At 44.2% G+C, this 18,776-nt stretch overlaps 2 protein-coding genes and 1 long non-coding RNA gene across 3 annotated transcripts in view; 2 read left to right on the top strand and 1 right to left on the bottom strand.

Moving 5' to 3' along the window:
- Positions 1 to 12,016, top strand: part of LOC139409422 (solute carrier family 22 member 23-like) — a 44,753-nt gene extending 32,737 nt beyond the window's left edge. The window contains exons 6-10 of the mRNA XM_071154563.1: positions 2,234 to 2,336; positions 6,041 to 6,267; positions 6,723 to 6,755; positions 8,753 to 8,876; positions 9,616 to 12,016. Of these exons, the coding sequence (XP_071010664.1) occupies positions 2,234 to 2,336; positions 6,041 to 6,267; positions 6,723 to 6,755; positions 8,753 to 8,876; positions 9,616 to 10,033 (905 nt within the window). The 3' untranslated portion in view covers positions 10,034 to 12,016. The remainder of the gene's footprint in view (positions 1 to 2,233; positions 2,337 to 6,040; positions 6,268 to 6,722; positions 6,756 to 8,752; positions 8,877 to 9,615) is intronic.
- Positions 12,017 to 13,805: 1,789 nt separating this feature from the next.
- Positions 13,806 to 14,802, bottom strand: LOC139409423 (uncharacterized). The gene is made up of 3 exons (XR_011634401.1): positions 14,531 to 14,802; positions 14,320 to 14,395; positions 13,806 to 14,068 (listed from the first exon to the last, which is right to left on the bottom strand). It is a non-coding gene; the product is annotated as an uncharacterized lncRNA (long non-coding RNA).
- A 145-nt stretch (positions 14,803 to 14,947) lies between these two features.
- Positions 14,948 to 18,643, top strand: LOC139409420 (zinc finger protein 271-like). The gene is made up of 2 exons (XM_071154561.1): positions 14,948 to 15,289; positions 15,684 to 18,643. Exons 1-2 carry the CDS (start codon positions 15,064 to 15,066, stop codon positions 17,732 to 17,734), a joined length of 2,277 nt encoding a protein of 758 aa, XP_071010662.1. The 5' UTR covers positions 14,948 to 15,063; the 3' UTR covers positions 17,735 to 18,643.
- The last annotated feature ends 133 nt before the right edge of the window (positions 18,644 to 18,776 follow it).

The following is an 18,776-nucleotide window of genomic DNA, read 5'->3' as shown; positions in this document are numbered from 1 at the left end:
GTAGAGAGACAGAGAGTAAAAGGAGAGATGGAGAGACAGAGAGGGGAGAGGTAGAGAGACAGAGAGTAAAAGGAGAGGTAGAGAGACAGAGGGGAGAGGTAGAGAGACAGAGAGTAAAAGGAGAGATGGAGAGACAGAGAGGGGAGAGGTAGAGAGACAGAGTAAAAGGAGAGGTAGAGAGACAGAGAGGGTTGAGGTAGAGAGACATAGAGTAAAATGAGAGGTAGAGAGACAGAGAGTAAAAGGAGAGGTAGAGAGGGGAGAGGTAGAGAGACAGAGTAAAAAGAGAGGTAGAAAGACAGAGAGGGGAGAGGTAGAGAGACAGAGAGTAAAAGGAGAGATGGAGAGGTAGAGAGACAGAGAGTAAAAGGAGAGGTAGAGAGACAGAGAGGGGAGAGGTAGAGAGACAGAGAGGGGAGAGGTAGAGATACAGAGAGTAAAAGGAGAGGTGGAGAGACAGAGAGGGGAGAGGTAGAGAGACAGAGAGGGGAGAGGTAGAGAGACAGAGTAAAATGAGAGGTAGAGAGACAGAGAGGGGAGAGGTAGAGAGACAGAGAGGGGAGAGGTAGAGAGACAGAGTAAAATGAGAGGTAGAGAGACAGAGATGGGAGAGGTAGAGAGACAGGGAGGGGAGAGGTAGAGAGACAGAGAGTAAAAGGAGAGGTAGAGAGACAGAGAGGGGAGCGGTAGAGAGACAGAGTAAAATGAGAGGTAGAGAGACAGAGAGTAAAAGGAGAGGTAGAGAGACAGAGAGGGGAGAGGTAGAGAGACAGAGAGTAAAATGAGAGGTAGAGAGACAGAGAGTAAAAGGAGAGATGGAGAGACAGAGAGTAAAAGGAGAGGTAGAGAGACAGAGAGTAAAAGGAGAGATGGAGAGACAGAGAGGGAAAGGAGAGATGGAGAGACAGAGAGTAAAAGGAGAGGTAGAGAGACAGAGAGTAAAAGGAGAGATGGAGAGACAGAGAGGGAAAGGAGAGATGGAGAGACAGAGAGTAAAATGAGAGGTAGAGAGACAGAGAGTAAAAGGAGAGATGGAGAGACAGAGAGTAAAAGGAGAGGTAGAGAGACAGAGAGTAAAAGGAGAGATGGAGAGACAGAGTAAAAGGAGAGATGGAGAGACAGAGAGTAAAAGGAGAGATGGAGAGACAGAGAGTAAAATGAGAGGTAGAGAGACAGAGAGTAAAAGGAGAGATGGAGAGACAGAGAGTAAAAGGAGAGATGGAGAGACAGAGAGTAAAAGGAGAGGTAGAGAGACAGAGAGTAAAAGGAGAGATGGAGAGACAGAGAGTAAAAGGAGAGATGGAGAGACAGAGAGTAAAAGGAGAGATGGAGAGACAGAGAGTAAAAGGAGAGATGGAGAGACAGAGAGTAAAAGGAGAGGTAGAGAGACAGAGAGTAAAAGGAGAGATGGAGAGACAGAGAGGGAAAGGAGAGATGGAGAGACAGAGAGTAAAAGGAGAGGTAGAGAGACAGAGAGTAAAAGGAGAGATGGAGAGACAGAGAGTAAAATGAGAGGTAGAGAGACAGAGAGGGAAAGGAGAGATGGAGAGACAGAGAGTAAAAGGAGAGATGGAGAGACAGAGAGGGAAAGGAGAGATGGAGAGACAGAGAGTAAAAGGAGAGATGGAGAGACAGAGAGGGAAAGGAGAGGTAGAGAGACAGAGAGTAAAATGAGAGATGGAGAGACAGAGAGTAAAAGGAGAGATGGAGAGACAGAGAGGGAAAAGACACTGCATGTCAAAAAATAACTGTGTTCTGTCCATGGCCACTACACAGATCCCTGGTTTGCAGCTGATCGTGCAGTATGTACATATGGGAAGTCTCACGTAGAGTCAACAACAACACACCATTGTCTATTGCATTTACACGGATCACAGCAGGTCTCTGATTTCAGTGATGAAATGTGTCTGCCATGGATTCAGTCAGTCAGACACTGTCAAACACACACACACTCGTTCATTTTTATATGTGCAACTGCAGGGATTTCATTTCATATGATGAAATATATCTGCAAGGCTTGATGCCAGACACATACACCCTCCATGAGAAATGAGTTTAACGCAGGGAGCAGATTAATACAGATGGATCGGATCTCATACACACACATCAACCCACAGAAGACCATTACTGTATAATTTGTGTGGTGTGGATGCTGGCTCCATGTATGTGCGTGCGTGTGTGTTGTTTCCTTGCCAGTGTAAAGGTCTCACACTGTGTTCTATCTCACCATCAGAGCTGGAGCATGAGCTGCATAAGAAGCCAAAGAGGACCTGCATCGTCAAGATGACCAGCACCAGAAACCTGTGGAAGAACATTGTCGTGCTCTGTGTCAACTCGTAAGTCTGTCTGTGTGTGTGCACATCTGTGTGTAATTGTATCGAAGGCACTGGGTAATGTGCCAAACAGAGCATGAATTTCGTATGAGTTAGGTTTCCCATTGAGAAACGGTACATTGGCCTCCCGGGTGGCGCAGTGTTTAAGGGCGCTGTACTGCAGCGCCAGCTGTGCCACCAGAGACTCTGGGTTCGCGCCCAAGCTCTGTCATAACCGTCCACGACCGGGAGGTCCGTGGGGCGACGCACAATTGGCCTAGCGTCGTCCGGGTTTGGGAGGGTTTGGCCGGTAGGGATATCCTTGTCTCATCGCGCACCAGCGACTCCTGTGGCGGGCCGGGCGCAGTGCACGCTGACCAAGGTTGCCAGGTGCACAGTGTTTCCTCCGACACATTGGTGCGGCTGGCTTCCGGGTTGGATGCGCGCTGTGTTAAGAAGCAGTGCGACTTGGTTGGGTTGTGTATCGGAGGACGTCTCTCCCGAGCCCGTACGGGAGTTGTAGCGATGAGACAAGCTGCTAAAACAATTGGATACCACTAAATTGGGGAGAAAAACGGGGTAATTTAAAAAAAAAATAACAATAAATAAAATAGCCATTGTGGCTATGAAAAGGCTGTTTGTGGCTATGACAACGCTGTTTCCCGGTATATTTTGTGGCTATGACAACGCTGTTTGCCGGTATAGTTTGTGGCTATGACAAGGCTGTTTGCCGGTATATTTTGTGGCTATGACAACGCTGTTTGCCGGTATAGTTTGTGGCTATGACAAGGCTGTTTGCCGGTATAGTTTGTGGCTATGACAACGCTGTTTGCCGGTATAGTTTGTGGCTATGACAAGGCTGTTTGCCGGTATAGTTTGTGGCTATGACAAGGCTGTTTGCCGGTATAGTTTGTGGCTATGACAAGGCTGTTTGCCGGTATAGTTTGTGGCTATGACAAGGCTGTTTCCCGGTATATTTTGTGGCTATGACAACGCTGTTTGCCGGTATAGTTTGTGGCTATGACAAGGCTGTTTGCCGGTATAGTTTGTGGCTATGACAATGCTGTTTGCCGGTATAGTTTGTGGCTATGACATGGTGGTGTGCCGGTATAGTTTGTGGCTATGACAACGCTGTTTGCCGGTATAGTTTGTGGCTATGACAAGGCTGTTTGCCGGTATAGTTTGTGGCTATGACAACGCTGTTTCCCGGTATAGTTTGTGGCTATGACAAGGCTGTTTGCCGGTATAGTTTGTGGCTATGACAACGCTGTTTGCCGGTATAGTTTGTGGCTATGACAAGGCTGTTTCCCGGTATATTTTGTGGCTATGACAAGGCTGTTTGCCGGTATAGTTTGTGGCTATGACAAGGCTGTTTCCCGGTATATTTTGTGGCTATGACAACGCTGTTTGCCGGTATAGTTTGTGGCTATGACAACGCTGTTTGCCGGTATAGTTTGTGGCTATGACAAGGCTGTTTGCCGGTATAGTTTGTGGCTATGACAACGCTGTTTGCCGGTATAGTTTGTGGCTATGACAAGGCTGTTTGCCGGTATAGTTTGTGGCTATGACAAGGCTGTTTGCCGGTATAGTTTGTGGCTATGACAAGGCTGTTTGCCGGTATAGTTTGTGGCTATGACAACGCTGTTTGTGGCTATGACAAGGCTGTTTGCCGGTATATTTTGTGGCTATGACAAGGCTGTTTGCCGGTATAGTTTGTGGCTATGACAAGGCTGTTTGCCGGTATATTTTGTGGCTATGACAACGCTGTTTGCCGGTATAGTTTGTGGCTATGACAAGGCTGTTTGCCGGTATAGTTTGTGGCTATGACATGGTGGTGTGCCGGTATAGTTTGTGGCTATGACAACGCTGTTTGCCGGTATAGTTTGTGGCTATGACAAGGCTGTTTGCCGGTATAGTTTGTGGCTATGACAACGCTGTTTCCCGGTATAGTTTGTGGCTATGACAGGGCTGTTTGCCGGTATAGTTTGTGGCTATGACAACGCTGTTTGCCGGTATAGTTTGTGGCTATGACAAGGCTGTTTCCCGGTATATTTTGTGGCTATGACAAGGCTGTTTGCCGGTATAGTTTGTGGCTATGACAAGGCTGTTTCCCGGTATATTTTGTGGCTATGACAACGCTGTTTGCCGGTATAGTTTGTGGCTATGACAACGCTGTTTGCCGGTATAGTTTGTGGCTATGACAAGGCTGTTTGCCGGTATAGTTTGTGGCTATGACAAGGCTGTTTGCCGGTATAGTTTGTGGCTATGACAAGGCTGTTTGCCGGTATAGTTTGTGGCTATGACAAGGCTGTTTCCCGGTATAGTTTGTGGCTATGACAAGGCTGTTTGCCGGTATAGTTTGTGGCTATGACAACGCTGTTTGCCGGTATAGTTTGTGGCTATGACAACGCTGTTTGCCGGTATAGTTTGTGGCTATGACAAGGCTGTTTGCCGGTATAGTTTGTGGCTATGACAAGGCTGTTTGCCGGTATAGTTTGTGGCTATGACATGGTGGTGTGCCGGTACACTTTGTGGCTATGACAAGGCTGTGTGTGTGTGTGTGTGTGTGTGTGTAACTGGTGGGATCTGCTCTCCCGCTTGGGAAACCACACACTGGTTATATCAACGTTGTTCCAACCAACGTGAAATAGATATTAAATTGACGTCTTTGCCCAGTGGGCAATGACTTAACCATTAGACCAGGAGAGAATATCCTTCCGCCAGAGAGTCCAGCTCACCTAGACCAGGTGAGAATACCCTTCTGCCAGAGAGTCCAACTCACCTAGACCAGGAGAGAATACCCTTCTGCCAGAGAGTCCAACTCACCTAGACCAGGAGAGAATACCCTTCTGCCAGAGAGTCCAACTCACCTAGACCAGGTGAGAATACCCTTCCGCCAGAGAGTCCAACTCACCTAGACCAGGAGAGAATACCCTTCTGCCAGAGAGTCCAACTCACCTAGACCAGGAGAGAATACCCTTCTGCCAGAGAGTCCAACTCACCTAGACCAGGTGAGAATACCCTTCCGCCAGAGAGTCCAACTCACCTAGACCAGGAGAGAATACCCTTCTGCCAGAGAGTCCAACTCACCTAGACCAGGAGAGAATACCCTTCTGCCAGAGAGTCCAACTCACCTAGACCAGGAGAGAATACCCTTCTGCCAGAGAGTCCAACTCACCTAGACCAGGAGAGAATAACCTTCTGCCAGAGAGTCCAACTCACCTAGACCAGGAGAGAATACCCCTCCGCCAGAGAGTCCAACTCACCTAGACCAGGAGAGAATAACCTTCTGCCAGAGAGTCCAACTCACCTAGACCAGGAGAGAATACCCTTCTGCCAGAGAGTCCAACTCACCTAGACCAGGAGAGAATAACCTTCTGCCAGAGAGTCCAACTCACCTAGACCAGGAGAGAATACCCTTCTGCCAGAGAGTCCAACTCACCTAGACCAGGAGAGAATACCCTTCTGCCAGAGAGTCCAACTCACCTAGACCAGGAGAGAATACCCTTCTGCCAGAGAGTCCAACTCACCTAGACCAGGAGAGAATACCCTTCTGCCAGAGAGTCCAACTCACCTAGACCAGGAGAGAATACCCTTCTGCCAGAGAGTCCAACTCACCTAGACCAGGAGAGAATACCCTTCTGCCAGAGAGTCCAACTCACCTTGACCAGGAGAGAATATCCTTCTGCCAGAGAGTCCAACTCACCTACATATCTCTCTTTCCTCAGGTTGACTGGGTACGGTATCCACCACTGTTTTGCCCGCAGTATGATGGACCCGGAGGCTCCTGTGTCGGCCATGTTTCACGCTGACTACTACACTATGGCTGGCATCGCCGTAGCGACGTGCCTGGCGCTGTGCCCGGCCGTGGCATTCATGGGTCGTCGGGGCGGACTGCTCACCTTCATGATCATCACCGCCCTGGCATCACTGTTGCAGCTGGGTCTGCTCAACTGTGAGTTGGAGACACACACACGTGTTATGCACACACACACAAATGAAACACAGATATATATACATCTTATCTCTATGAAATAAACATTTAGGTCAACCTTCAGTTTATGAAAGCCCATGTTTTGTCAGATGTTTTAACAAGTGACCAATGCAGGCATCCCCCTCATAATTCTTAATTCACAAATAGCTCTTTACATGGGTAAACACAAAGCAAAATCATCCTATTATAATTTGAATTTGTCGTAGACAAGTGTCATACTCAGATAATGGACTTACAGTGCTTCAGAGAAGTCATTACTAGGAGAATGTCACTTTCTGCATCATTACCTCTGTTCTTCAGTCATTATATCAGATCAACAGTATCTGTCAGACAAATACTGAGCTCTTCTAATGGCTATGCTCATGCTAATTTTCTCTATTTTTATTCCCCCTACCCTGGCCTTTGTTTGAATATAGTGATTGGCAAGTACAGCCTTCGCCATGACACAGGTACAGTTTGACTTTATACAATCATACTGATTGGAAGAATGCAATCATTGGTTCCAGGTATAACCCTTTAGGTTCCAGGTATAACCCTTTAGGTTCTAGGTTAAGCCCTTTAGGTTCCAGATATAACCCTTTAAGTTCCAGGTTAAACCCTTTAAGTTCCAGGTTAAACCCTTTAGGTTCCAGGTTAAACCCTTTAAGTTCCAGGTTAAACCCTTTAGGCTCCAGGTATAACCCTTTAGGTTCCAGGTTAAACCCTTTAGGTTCCAGGTTAAGCCCTTTAGGTTCCAGGTTAAACCCTTTAGGTTCCAGGTTAAACCCTTTAGGCTCCAGGTTACACCCTTTAGGTTCCGGGTATAAGCCTTTAGGTTCCAGGTTAAACCCTTTAGGTTCCGGGTATAACCCTTTAGGTTCCGGGTATAAGCCTTTAGGTTCCAGGTATAACCATTTAGGTTCCAGGTATAACCCTTTAGGTTCCAGGTATAACCCTTTAGGTTCCAGGTTAAAGTCGTTAGGTTCCAGGTATAACCCTTTAGGTTCCAGGTTAAACCCTTTAGGTTCCAGGTATAACCCTTTAGTTTCCATGTATAACCCTTTAGGTTCCAGGTATAACCCTTTAGGTTCTAGGTTAAGCCCTTTAGGTTCCAGATATAACCCTTTAGGTTCCAGGTTAAACCCTTTAGGTTCCAGGTTAAACCCTTTAGGTTCCTTAAACCCTTTAGGTTCCAGGTTAAACCCTTTAGGTTCCAGGTATAACCCTTTAGGTTCCAGGTTAAACCCTTTAGGTTCCATATATAACCCTTTAGGTTCCAGGTTAAACCCTTTGGGTTCCAGGTATAACCCTTTAGGTTCCAGGTATAACCCTTTAGGTTCCAGGTTAAACCCTTTAGGTTCCAGGTTAAACCCTTTAGGTTCCAGGTATAACCCTTTAGTTTCCAGGTATAACCCTTTAGGTTCCAGGTTAAACCCTTTAGGTTCCAGGTTAAACCCTTTAGGTTCCAGGTTAAACCCTTTAGGTTCCAGGTATAACCCTTTAGTTTCCAGGTATAACCCGTTAGGTTCTAGGTTAAACCCTTTAGGTTCCAGGTATAACCCTTTAGGTTCCAGGTTAAACCCTTTAGGTTCCAGGTTAAACCCTTTAGGTTCCAGGTTAAACCCTTTAGGTTCCACGTTAAACCCTTTAGGTTCCAGGTTAAAGCCTTTAGGTTCTAGGTTAAAGCCTTTAGGTTCCAGGTATAACCCTTTAGGTTCCAGGTATAACCCTTTAGGTTCCAGGTATAACCCTTTAGGTTCCAGGTTAAACCCTTTAGGTTCCAGGTATAACCCTTTAGGTTCCAGGTTAAACCCTTTGGGTTCCAGGTATAACCCTTTAGGTTCCAGGTTAAACCCTTTAGGTTCCAGGTATATGCCTTTAGGTTCCAGGTATAACCCTTTAGTTTCCAGGTATAACCCTTTAGGTTCCAGGTTAAACCCTTTAGGTTCCAGGTTAAACCCTTTAGGTTCCAGGTTAAACCCTTTTAACCTGGGGCGGCAGGTAGCCTAGTGGTTAGAGCGTTGGGACAGTAACTGAAAGGTTGCTAGATTGAATCCCCGAGCTGACAATGTAAAAATCTGTCTTTCTGCCCCTGAACAAAGCTGTTAACACACTGTTCCTAGGCTGTCATTGTAAATAAGAATTAGTTCTTAACTGACTTGCCTAGTTAAATAAAGGTTAAAAAAGGGGGTTCTACCTGGAACCAAAAAGGGTTGACCTATTGGGACAACCAAATAACTGTTTTTGGAACCATTTTTCTAAGAGTATATGCCGATCAGGTGCTCTACAGGCCAGCCTCAGGCTCCATCTGTTGATTTTGTGTTGTAGAATATACAAAACAGTCATTAAATAAAATGAATGGCTAGTCAGTACACCACTGTGTTTGGTTTTTATTAAGTGAAATGTTTATACTTATGATGTATGTGTCTCACCTCCTCTCGTGTCCCTCCTCCTCTTGTATGGTTAGTTCTGAGGGACACGCTAAACAGGAAGTTCTCTGTGGCATTCTCCATCATTGGAATGTTCTCCTCTCATGCCGTCAGCACCCTCAGCATCTTCTTCTGCGCTGAGATCACTCCCACCGTCATCAGGTAACACACACACACCTATGTATGGTCTGACTGCACACACACCTAGTTATTTGATTCCTATGACTACATACTACAGGTGGCACCTTAATTGGGAGGACGGGCTTGTGGTAATGGCTGGAGCGGAACATGTGGAAAGGTATCAACAACAACATCAAACACATGGACACCATTCCATTCGCCCCTTCCAGCCATTATGAGCCATCCTCCCCTCAGCAGCCTCCACTGCTACTCACCAAGTTTTAGGTTTGAGTGGCCTACTAGCGCCATCTTTTGGTGCAGTCTGTATGTGTCATATAAATGCAATTTGACAGAGACTACTGTTCTAGAATATAGATCAGGGAAGGGCAACTGGCGGCCCACAGATCAATTTCACAAGAACAACAAATATATGGATGTAGTTTTTTTTGGGGGGGGGGGGGGGGGGGGGGGGGCGACTTACTGTTGAGAGTTAGAATAATAAAATACACAAGGTGCAATTTTGAAAATTGATTGTGCATCAGCAGTTACTCAATTAGCTCATGTCAGCAAATTGTTTTTTTATAGATTGGTAGTAGTCTAGCGGCCCGCTATCTACACTTGTAGTAAGCATAGTGGAATTACTGACCGGGGTGGGCCCATTGCTCATCAGTTATCATATTAAAAACTGCAAACGTTTACCTCCCCTCTATAGTAAACTGTGTAGAATTGCAGGAAATTAAGTGTAAAACTGACTCTCCCTCTGTCTCCCTTCCTCCCCCAGGGGTGGTGGTCTGGGCCTGGTCCTGGCCAGTGCTGGCTTCGGCATGCTGACAGCCCCCATCATGGAGCTCCACAACCAGAAGGGCTACTTCCTGCATCACATGATCTTCGCTGCCTGCACCCTGCTGTGCATCATCTGTCTCCTACTGCTGCCCGAGCCGCGCAACCAGCCTCTGCCAGAGAGCCTCGCAGACGGGGAGAGCTACACTCGCCAGCCCCTCCTCACCCACCGGCCTGGAGAGCAGCACCTCCTTCTCACTTACTCCCGGGTCCACGACACGCCGCGGCATCTTACGGCCACCGGGGGCGCCACAACAGCAGCGGCTACTGCTCTTGCAGCAGTGCCGACATTGTATGTTACCAGAGGGGGGGTGATCAGTAATATTATGGTGTCAAATGGGGTGGGAGGGTCGTCGTAGCAGCAGACACACACTCCTCTCTGACACACACAGACAGAGGATAGGACGAGACTGTGCTGTAGGGATGGCAGGGACTGTCCCAAATAAACTGTCCCACTCCTGGTCACTGTCATGACTGGCCTGGTCTGATGTGATCATGCAGTCAGGAGAACATGGAATAATTCCGCTTGTCAGATTCTTCCATGAGGAACTCTTTAATTTTAAAACATTCCCATTCTGGTGGGTTTAATGAACATATTATCCCTCTCATTAGACTTATGATGCGATCTCTCCACGTTGTGTTAGTCTGAAAGGGGAAAATCGAGCTTCCCCAATCATGGACATCCAAGATTTGGACAAAATAAAAAACTAATTACTATTCAGATGCCCCAGGAGGGCATCAATGGTTGGATTTAAATGGGTCGTAATGTAATATGGTGATGGGTTAGCCTGTAGAGTAGTGATTCTCTGTGTCCTGAATGTCACCATATTCCCTATATAGTGTACTGCTTTTGACCAGGGCCTGCATCGTGCACTACTCACGACCATAGGCCTATCTATAGGGAATAGGGTACTATTTTGGACATTCAATAGGATTTAGTAAGACTTTGAGGGCCTGCAATAGAACAGGATCTTGGAACAAAATATGGGAAAGTATGTCTTTGCAATTAACTGAAACTCATTACAATGACTTACATGCATTAGTGTAGAATGAGCAGCATGGTTCCATGCTGAGGAGGGATGTCATGGTGTCTGTAAGTTATCAGCAGAGTAGTGTACTCAAACCGCATAGAGACAAATGTATAGAGCAGCAGAACAGACACTGTATTCTATATTTCATTTGAAACGTCATGGCTTTCAACAGTGATGTGTGCTCTATGCATTTAATTTCCCTCTACTTGGTTTTTTTTGCACTAAAATTCAAAGTTAAATCAAATGTAATAAAATATTTGTCAGCCAACTTGTTTGAGGTGAAACTGCTGCGCTCTAAATTGAATAAAAGGGTAGGCCTATATACTGTTGCCTACTTGATGGGTTTATTTATGAATTTCTGCCTCCCACCCCCGTCAAAAGTCCAAGTTGGCACTTTATGCTTAGTAGGAGTGGAATCACTATGATGACTTTAGAAAACACAGTATTGCTTCTCCCATGTAATGTTGGTGAATGATGGTTGTCAACACAATTCTGTGAGTGACAGTCGGAAACCTAAAAACTGTGATGGAAAAGGATTTGAACTTGACCTTTTCATGGTGTTTTTATTTCCGTATTCTATGGTGTTGAGTGGACAATACTAGTTAGTTACTAGTATGTGCAGAATATGTCCCAAATAGCACCCTATTTACTACATAGTGCACTACTTGGTCAAAAGTAGTGCACTACATAGGGAATAGGGTACAATTTGAGATTGAACCTGTCTCCACTATGAAACATATGTTTCTGAATGGCTTTATCATGATGGTTCTTTTGTTTAAAAAATACAATTAAAATGGGACAGGCTACTTTGAAAGAATCGTTCAGTAATTCAGTATTTATTTTTGTTATGTTGCCAAGGGCATTCTTGTTGCTTGAAATACCTTTAATTTAGCTAATTCTGACCTTTCCTGTCCCTGTTCTCAACACTGTGGTAAATAATGTTAGTAGTATATTGGTGTTTTTAGGACTTGTTTCAACCCGTCTCTTTAGCACAGTTAAATAATGGCTGGCCATGCCACAAAGCACAATGTCTATCGGGGTTTTGAAATGGTTAGTGTCTAGTTTATTAGGTTAGTACAATAGTGTGATCTAGTTAGAACAGCTGTGACTTACAGGGTATGTTTGTATACAAACTCTACTCTAACATACAAATTATTAATACACACCTTACATTGGCGACCTCAGGTGATTTTATTTGGCTCCCCAAGTTTTCTGAAAAGACCGTAGAAACACCAGCAAATCAGCTCCAACTGATTTTAATTTTAGAAGTCTGTTCCAAAGTATTCCCACGCATAAGAGATATGTGACTGTAAACAAGGTTTGAAATGATTTGTTTTCGTCAAATATATCCATTTGGGCTTCTTTCAGTCAATTTGCAGTCTACAAATTATTTTTAAGTATGACCTGGCCCCCTGACCATCCACTCAACCAAAATAAATCAGCCGCTGCTGAATCTAGTTAATGATCCCTGATGTATGGACTATCATATCTCATGTACTAGGCACATCAGTTATTTTCATAGGACAATTTGTCACACAATGTACATAGAGGACCTTAAAGGCCAAGTATACTCTATACATTTCTACCATGAACCATAGTTGATGCAAATGGCACATATTTTGACGGTGGACACCTTGTATTGTTTATTTGGTAGTTTGTAAATGTTTATCAATTAAATATTGTGGTAAAATAAATGAAATTCCATGAGTGATTGTCAACCACTAATATTTTCTAAATGTTTTTTTATATGATGCACTTGTACATATTAAAACCATAAATGTTGTTTTGATAATAAACCACAATGTATTGTTTGTCAATAAATGAACACTATCGAGGTGATACATGTGATGTCTAAGTTTGTAGGTGGGCAGTGGGAACAGGAAAGAGGACTGGTCTCTGGTTAGATCTCAAGCAAGTGCTAAAACAGCAAGTGACAAACAGTCTAGACAGGTAGGTAATGTTGTTCTCTCCATTGTATTATTTTGGTAAAATGTCAATATAAATGGGGGAAAGATTTAAATGTATCCATGTGAACTTCCATCTCCTTTATCCTATTCTCCACCAGCAGAGAAAGGTTGGAGTTGGTCATCGGCAGATTGTAGCTCACAAACACCCGTTTCTTAGTCCTCTTAGCTGGAAAACAAAGGATAAGGAAGACAGCTGGAGTAGTGACTAGGACAACTGGGTTAGTGATGTTTCAAATCGTGTAAGCTGACACCAGTGGTTTAAGTGTCTAGCTTTCTGTAAATGTTCTGATTCTGAATAACATATAGCAACTATAGTGAAGAAAAATATAAACGCAACATGTAAAGTGTTGGTCCCAAGTTTCATGAGCTGAAATTAAAGATCCACAAATGTTCAATACACATAAAAGCTTCTCAAATGTTGTGTACAAATTTGTTTACATCCCTGTTAGTGAGCATTTTCCTTTTGCCAAGATATCAAATCAAATCAAATCAAATGTATTTATATAGCCCTTCGTACATCAGCTGATATCTCAAAGTGCTGTACAGAAACCCAGCCTAAAACCCCAAACAGCAAGCAATGCAGGTGTAGAAGCGGTGTATCGGGTGGATGGATTTAATCAAGAAGCTGATTAAACAGCATGATCATTACACAGGTGCACCTTCTACTGGGGAGAATAAAAAGCTACTCTAAAATGTGACGTTTTGTCACACAACACAATGCCACAGATGTCTCAAGTTGAGGGAGTGTGCAATTGGCATGCTGACTGCATGAATGTCCACCAGAGTCTTGCCAGAGAATTGAAGCTTAATTTCTCTACCATTATTTCTCTACCAACGTTATTTTAGAAAATTTGGCAGTACGTCCAACCAGCGTCACAACCACAGACCACACGTAACCACCCCATCCCAGGACCTCCACACCCAGCTTCTTCACCTTCAAAATCGTCTGAGTCTAGCCACCTGAAGAAACTGAGGAGTATTTATTCCGGTATTAAAGCCCTTTTGTGGGGAAAAACTGATGGCTGGGCCTGGCTCCCCAGTGGGTGGGCCTATGCCCTCCCATCCATAGATTAGGGCCTCATTTATTTATTTCAATTGACTGACTTCCTTATATAAACTGTAACTCAGTAAAATTGTTGCATGTTGAGTTTATTTTTTTGTTCAGTATAAATCAATGTATAATTGATTGTTAGACAATTTTGACTGTAAGCACAATGTTGTGGCATCTTGGATAAGTTTGTGTGTGTGTAAATATGTGGCCTGTCTTATGCTGCGTTTAAAACAACTGGGAACTGATTCTAACTTCAGTGAGTTCAAGACAACTGCGAATTCAGAGAAAAACGAGGTCCGACCATAGCTTCGGGAAGTAGAGGTGCTGCAGCACCACCTGGAAAATCTGAAGAAGAAAAAACAGTTAATACAAAAATATATATTTTGTAGTCCTGTATTTGCGGACCGGTATAGCTCCATCTTTCTAGGGCTCCGATTTTCTGACTTGATGATTTTTTTTCTCCCAAATTCCCAGTTGTCTTGACAGCGCCATCATGATAGCATGAAGCTGGACAATTCCTTCACAGTCTGTGGAGGATACAGCCAATCTTCTGAGAGATAGGATATTGACAGGAAGATGAAGAAATGGGTGCTTACTCAATTTCTGCGCCAGTGAATTCTGGGTGGTTTCAGATGGGTCCTCCAGGACTAAGGTAGACAGCGGCATCGAATCCTGAATACACACACACCTGATATAATACCTTTAACGCAGCTAGCTAGAAACATTACACAGTGAAGCTAGCTAGCTTCCAATCTCTGTTAGCTAGTCTGCTTTGTAAGTGTATTTGTTGTACAGTAAGCTACTCACAAATGTACTTTCCATTGAAACAACCAAGTTGGACAAGACGGGGTTCGAGCCGAACCAAAGGAGAAAAAAAAACATTGAGTTTCATGACGTGAAAGTGAACCGTTTGCTCCAGAATCTTCTCTGAGATATCGTGCACTGTAATGGCATCTCCTACTGCTTCTGATATGTTCATTTTGAATAGCTGTTTGTAGGAAGACAAGTAGCTACGACTAAACGAGACGATTCATTTGAATTTGTTCAACCTACTCATGTGCGCCCGTAAATCAAGTCACTTCCTGGTTTCTGGAACGCGTAAGCAATCGATAGAAGCACTTGCACGTGATTCTGAACATCATGAGAAACATGATTGGCTAGCTGTGTATTGTTCCCGCCTTTGCTTGAATGTCATTCGGTCCTCAAAGTGTCAACATATTTTCGAAGCCGGAAATCTTTGCAAGCTCGGAACTTCGGCATGAAAAATGCTAAGGTGGTTAGAAGTTGACGAGTATCTTTAGGTTTAATTTAAGTTGTTAAAGCGTTAATATTTCCTCAAAATGTCCAAAATACAGCTGTTGAATCTGTTTATCACCGAACGGTTAACAACGGCAGCTGTTGAGCTATTTGGAGAAAATAAAACCGAGTACCATGACCGATTAAAATCAGCGGCAGTTGATATATTCAGGATAGTGGAAAAGACGATAATAGAGTACTTGGAAGAGATATCCAGCTCAAAGCAGGAGAATGGTCGTCTGCGGAGGATTCTTCTGGATTTGGGAGCAGGTTTGTGACTAGTAAACAGCATACGATTAAAACAATACAGATGACCGCTAATGCACATATTAATCCACAGTTGCATTCGTCGCAGTAGTAGAAGGGCGGTAGACTGACAGTCTTAAAGCGATGATGTCACTCTTTGCCACTCCAGAATGCCTGAGTTAGAACCAGTTGTTTTGTTGTTGTTGCTAACATTCCAATCCTTGTATTCGGTGTCATTGCCAAAAAATGTTTGCATGACAAGGAGTGGAATGTTAGCTCATACAAACTGTATTTCCCCAGGTTAAGAAGCGGGGCATAGACCTAAATAATTGTGAAGGTAGGCAACTTGAATTGATGTGAATTGTGTTTGAGTTATTTATCGAATGTGTAGAACCTTATTTCCCATCCTTCTCCCCAGACCCCCAGCAGCTAACTTGGGAGATTCCACCTAAGCAGCAGCAACAACAACCACACTGTGAGCAGGAGTGGAGCCCCAGTCGGGTGCAGGAGGAGACAGAGCACACATTGATTACAGAGCAACAGGAGGAACTCAAGGCCAGTCAGGATACCACAGAGGTCACACAGTTTATATTTCCTCCTCCCTATGTGGAACGTGACTGTGATCAGGACAGTGAAAGGGACCCTCTACCCACCAACACCACTGTCGGAATCAAAACAGAACCTGATGATGGAGAGGACTACGGAGTATCAGAACCAATCATTGACTCTCAGCCCCTCTCTGAACTTGGTCTACATCCAGACTCTAAAGTCTGCACTGAGGCCAAGATAACCAGTGAGCTGAAAGCACCGTTGAGGGCTCACACAGAGAAGCGGTTACACATGTGTACTGTGTGCAGGAAAAGCTTCACCAGGGCAGGCCAGTTAAAAATACATCAGAGAATTATTCACATCGGTGAGAAACCATACAGCTGTACTGAATGTGGCAAATCATTCAACCACAAGGAAATCCTGGACAGGCATATAAACACTCACACAGGAGTGACACCATACAAATGCCCTGTGTGCAGTCAATGCTTCATTAGCAGAAGCCATTTAGGAAATCACCGGAAAATTCATCAGAAAGATGAAAAGCCATATAAGTGCAAAGAATGCTCCAGGTCCTTCAAAGGCAAGGGAGCTCTGGTCAGGCATATGAAGACTCACAATGGAGAGAAACCTTATCAATGTTTTGAGTGTGACAAAGGCTTCACACGTCAGGGACACCTGACAGAGCATATGAGAGCCCATACAGGAGGGGAGAGCCTATTTAAATGTCCTGTGTGTGAGAAATCCTGTATATCAGCCGTGGTTCTAAAACGCCATCAGCTAATTCACACCGGAGTGAAACCATGCAGCTGCCAGGAGTGCGGAAAAAGCTACAGTCTGAAGGCAACACTAAAAGAGCATATGAGGAGCCACACAGGGCAACGACTTCAGTGTCCTATGTGTGAAAAATGTTTCACATTTAAAGCAGGTCTAAGACAACACCTAAAAACTCACAATAGAGAGACACCATACATGTGCAGCGATTGCAGTCAAAGTTTCAGCCGTAAATCGGACTTGATCGGGCATATGCGCACTCATACAGGAGAGAGATTATTCCGGTGCCTTCTATGTGAGAAATGCTTTATATCAGACTGTGATTTAAAACGCCACCAGCGGATCCACACTGGTGAGAAACCATACAGCTGCAAGGAATGCGACAAAAGCTTCACTCTTAAGGGAGGTCTGAAAACGCACATGAAGATACACACAACACGGAAACCCTACTGCTGCAATGAATGTGGCAAATGCTTCCTCCACAATACTAGACTGACAGACCACATGAGGAGCCACACAGGGGAGCAGCCGTACAAGTGTGATGTCTGCGGGAAATGCTTTGTCTATTCAAGCGATTTGAAAAAGCATGAGAGAATTCACACAGGTGAGGAACCATACAGGTGTGTTGAATGTAACAAATGCTTCAACTACGAGGGTAATTTGCTAAGCCATATGAGGGTACACACAGGGGAGACAGGAGAGGAAGGAGAGGAGCCTCCAGCGTATCTCTGCAGCGATTGCGGCAAAAGCTTCCATCAGATGCGAAACCTTAAGCAGCATATGAAGAGTCACAAACAGAAGGCAATGCTGCAGTGCACTATGTGTGAAAAAGCTTTTCCAAAAGAAAGCCAACTCAAACTCCACGAGAGAATTCACACTGGAGAGAAACCGTACCTGTGTAACACTTGTGGGAAAAGCTTTAGCAGGAAGGAACACCTGAATGGTCACATGAGGACTCATTCAGGGGAGAAACCATACATGTGTCCTTCGTGTGGTAAATGCTTTTTATCAACAAGCGATCTTAAACGCCATCAGAGAATTCACACTGGCGAGAAACCGTTTCGCTGTAACTATTGCGATAAATGCTTCAATCAGATGAGTTCCCTGAAATCGCACATGAATAACATTCACAAGAGGGAGAGCATGTAGTTCTCGGTCAGGTGTAAAATGTGTCCATCAAAAGATGGATAGGCTCATTGTAACTGTCACTGTTGTGCCTGTCAGAGAACACACTGTACATATAAAGACTTTACCAGCGGTGAAAGTAGAATTCATTTCTTCCCACTACGGGCCCAACATGTGCTTGTGCCTATAGACCCAATAAATGTATTGGCCTAATCATAGAATTCCTATTAATTCAAAAGGATGTCTGTGGACCTAGAAGATATTTCATAACTTTTAAAATGTATTAACTAGTATTGTGGTATAAACACAACCAGTCATTATGTTTTTATCTGATTATCAATCAATCACTTCAAAGGGCTCCAAGCTCATCCACTCAACATATTTCCAGCCTCCAAACCAGTGGTTGACTTGGGCAGGACCTCACATGAACTGAGTACTGGTACTTCAAATGTTCTACTGCTTGAGCTCCTGTTCCTCTTATAGAATATTAGCTCAAAAGTACCGGAACCTATTTCAGTCCAAGTCGAGCTCTTGTTCCAAACAGTGGTGACTCTTTCCAGTCATCTGTTACACAAAACACCAAAAAGTCTAATGACATTTGGTGATTGTCATTAGGCCAGAATTGAAGCGTCCACTGCTGTCTGCACGCGTCTGTGTCAGCCACTCATCTCTACCTTGGCAAAATTTCAGTGTTCTCATCTGACCACATCGCATATTGGAGCATAGGCTATACCACCAGTTTAAGTCCATTTGCTAATTTTCTTGACATTTTGTTTTAATCATTGTGATAAGTTCATGTTTAACTGGTACGGCGTACCCACACTATTTATTTTGCTGGGACGCCGTACCACACCACCTTACTTTCACCCCTGCTGTTTACTAAATATGTCTGATTAAAATTGTAATTGAATGACTATCATTTTCCAACTTTTCTTTTGCTTTGTTTTACATGGCATAACAGTTAGTGCAAATGCAACATTTACATAACATGCCATATATGACACACAACAGTACAAAACAGAGGACTGTACACAACAATACAAATGATGCAAAAAGTTAAACAACT

This window comes from Oncorhynchus clarkii, chromosome 5 (assembly GCF_045791955.1).
Source record: "Oncorhynchus clarkii lewisi isolate Uvic-CL-2024 chromosome 5, UVic_Ocla_1.0, whole genome shotgun sequence".
In the NCBI taxonomy this organism is placed as follows: domain Eukaryota; kingdom Metazoa; phylum Chordata; class Actinopteri; order Salmoniformes; family Salmonidae; genus Oncorhynchus; species Oncorhynchus clarkii.
This window is presented reverse-complemented; position numbering and strand designations above follow the sequence as displayed.

What these genes read in the sequence shown, in the direction of transcription:
- LOC139409420 (XM_071154561.1), top strand. Translation starts at nt 15,064, where the DNA reads ATGTCCAAAATACAGCTGTTGAATCTGTTTATCACCGAACGGTTAACA. An exon ending in TCTTCTGGATTTGGGAGCAG is followed by an intron (nt 15,290 to 15,683) that starts GTTTGTGACTAG and finishes CCTTCTCCCCAG; the next exon opens with ACCCCCAGCAGCTAACTTGG.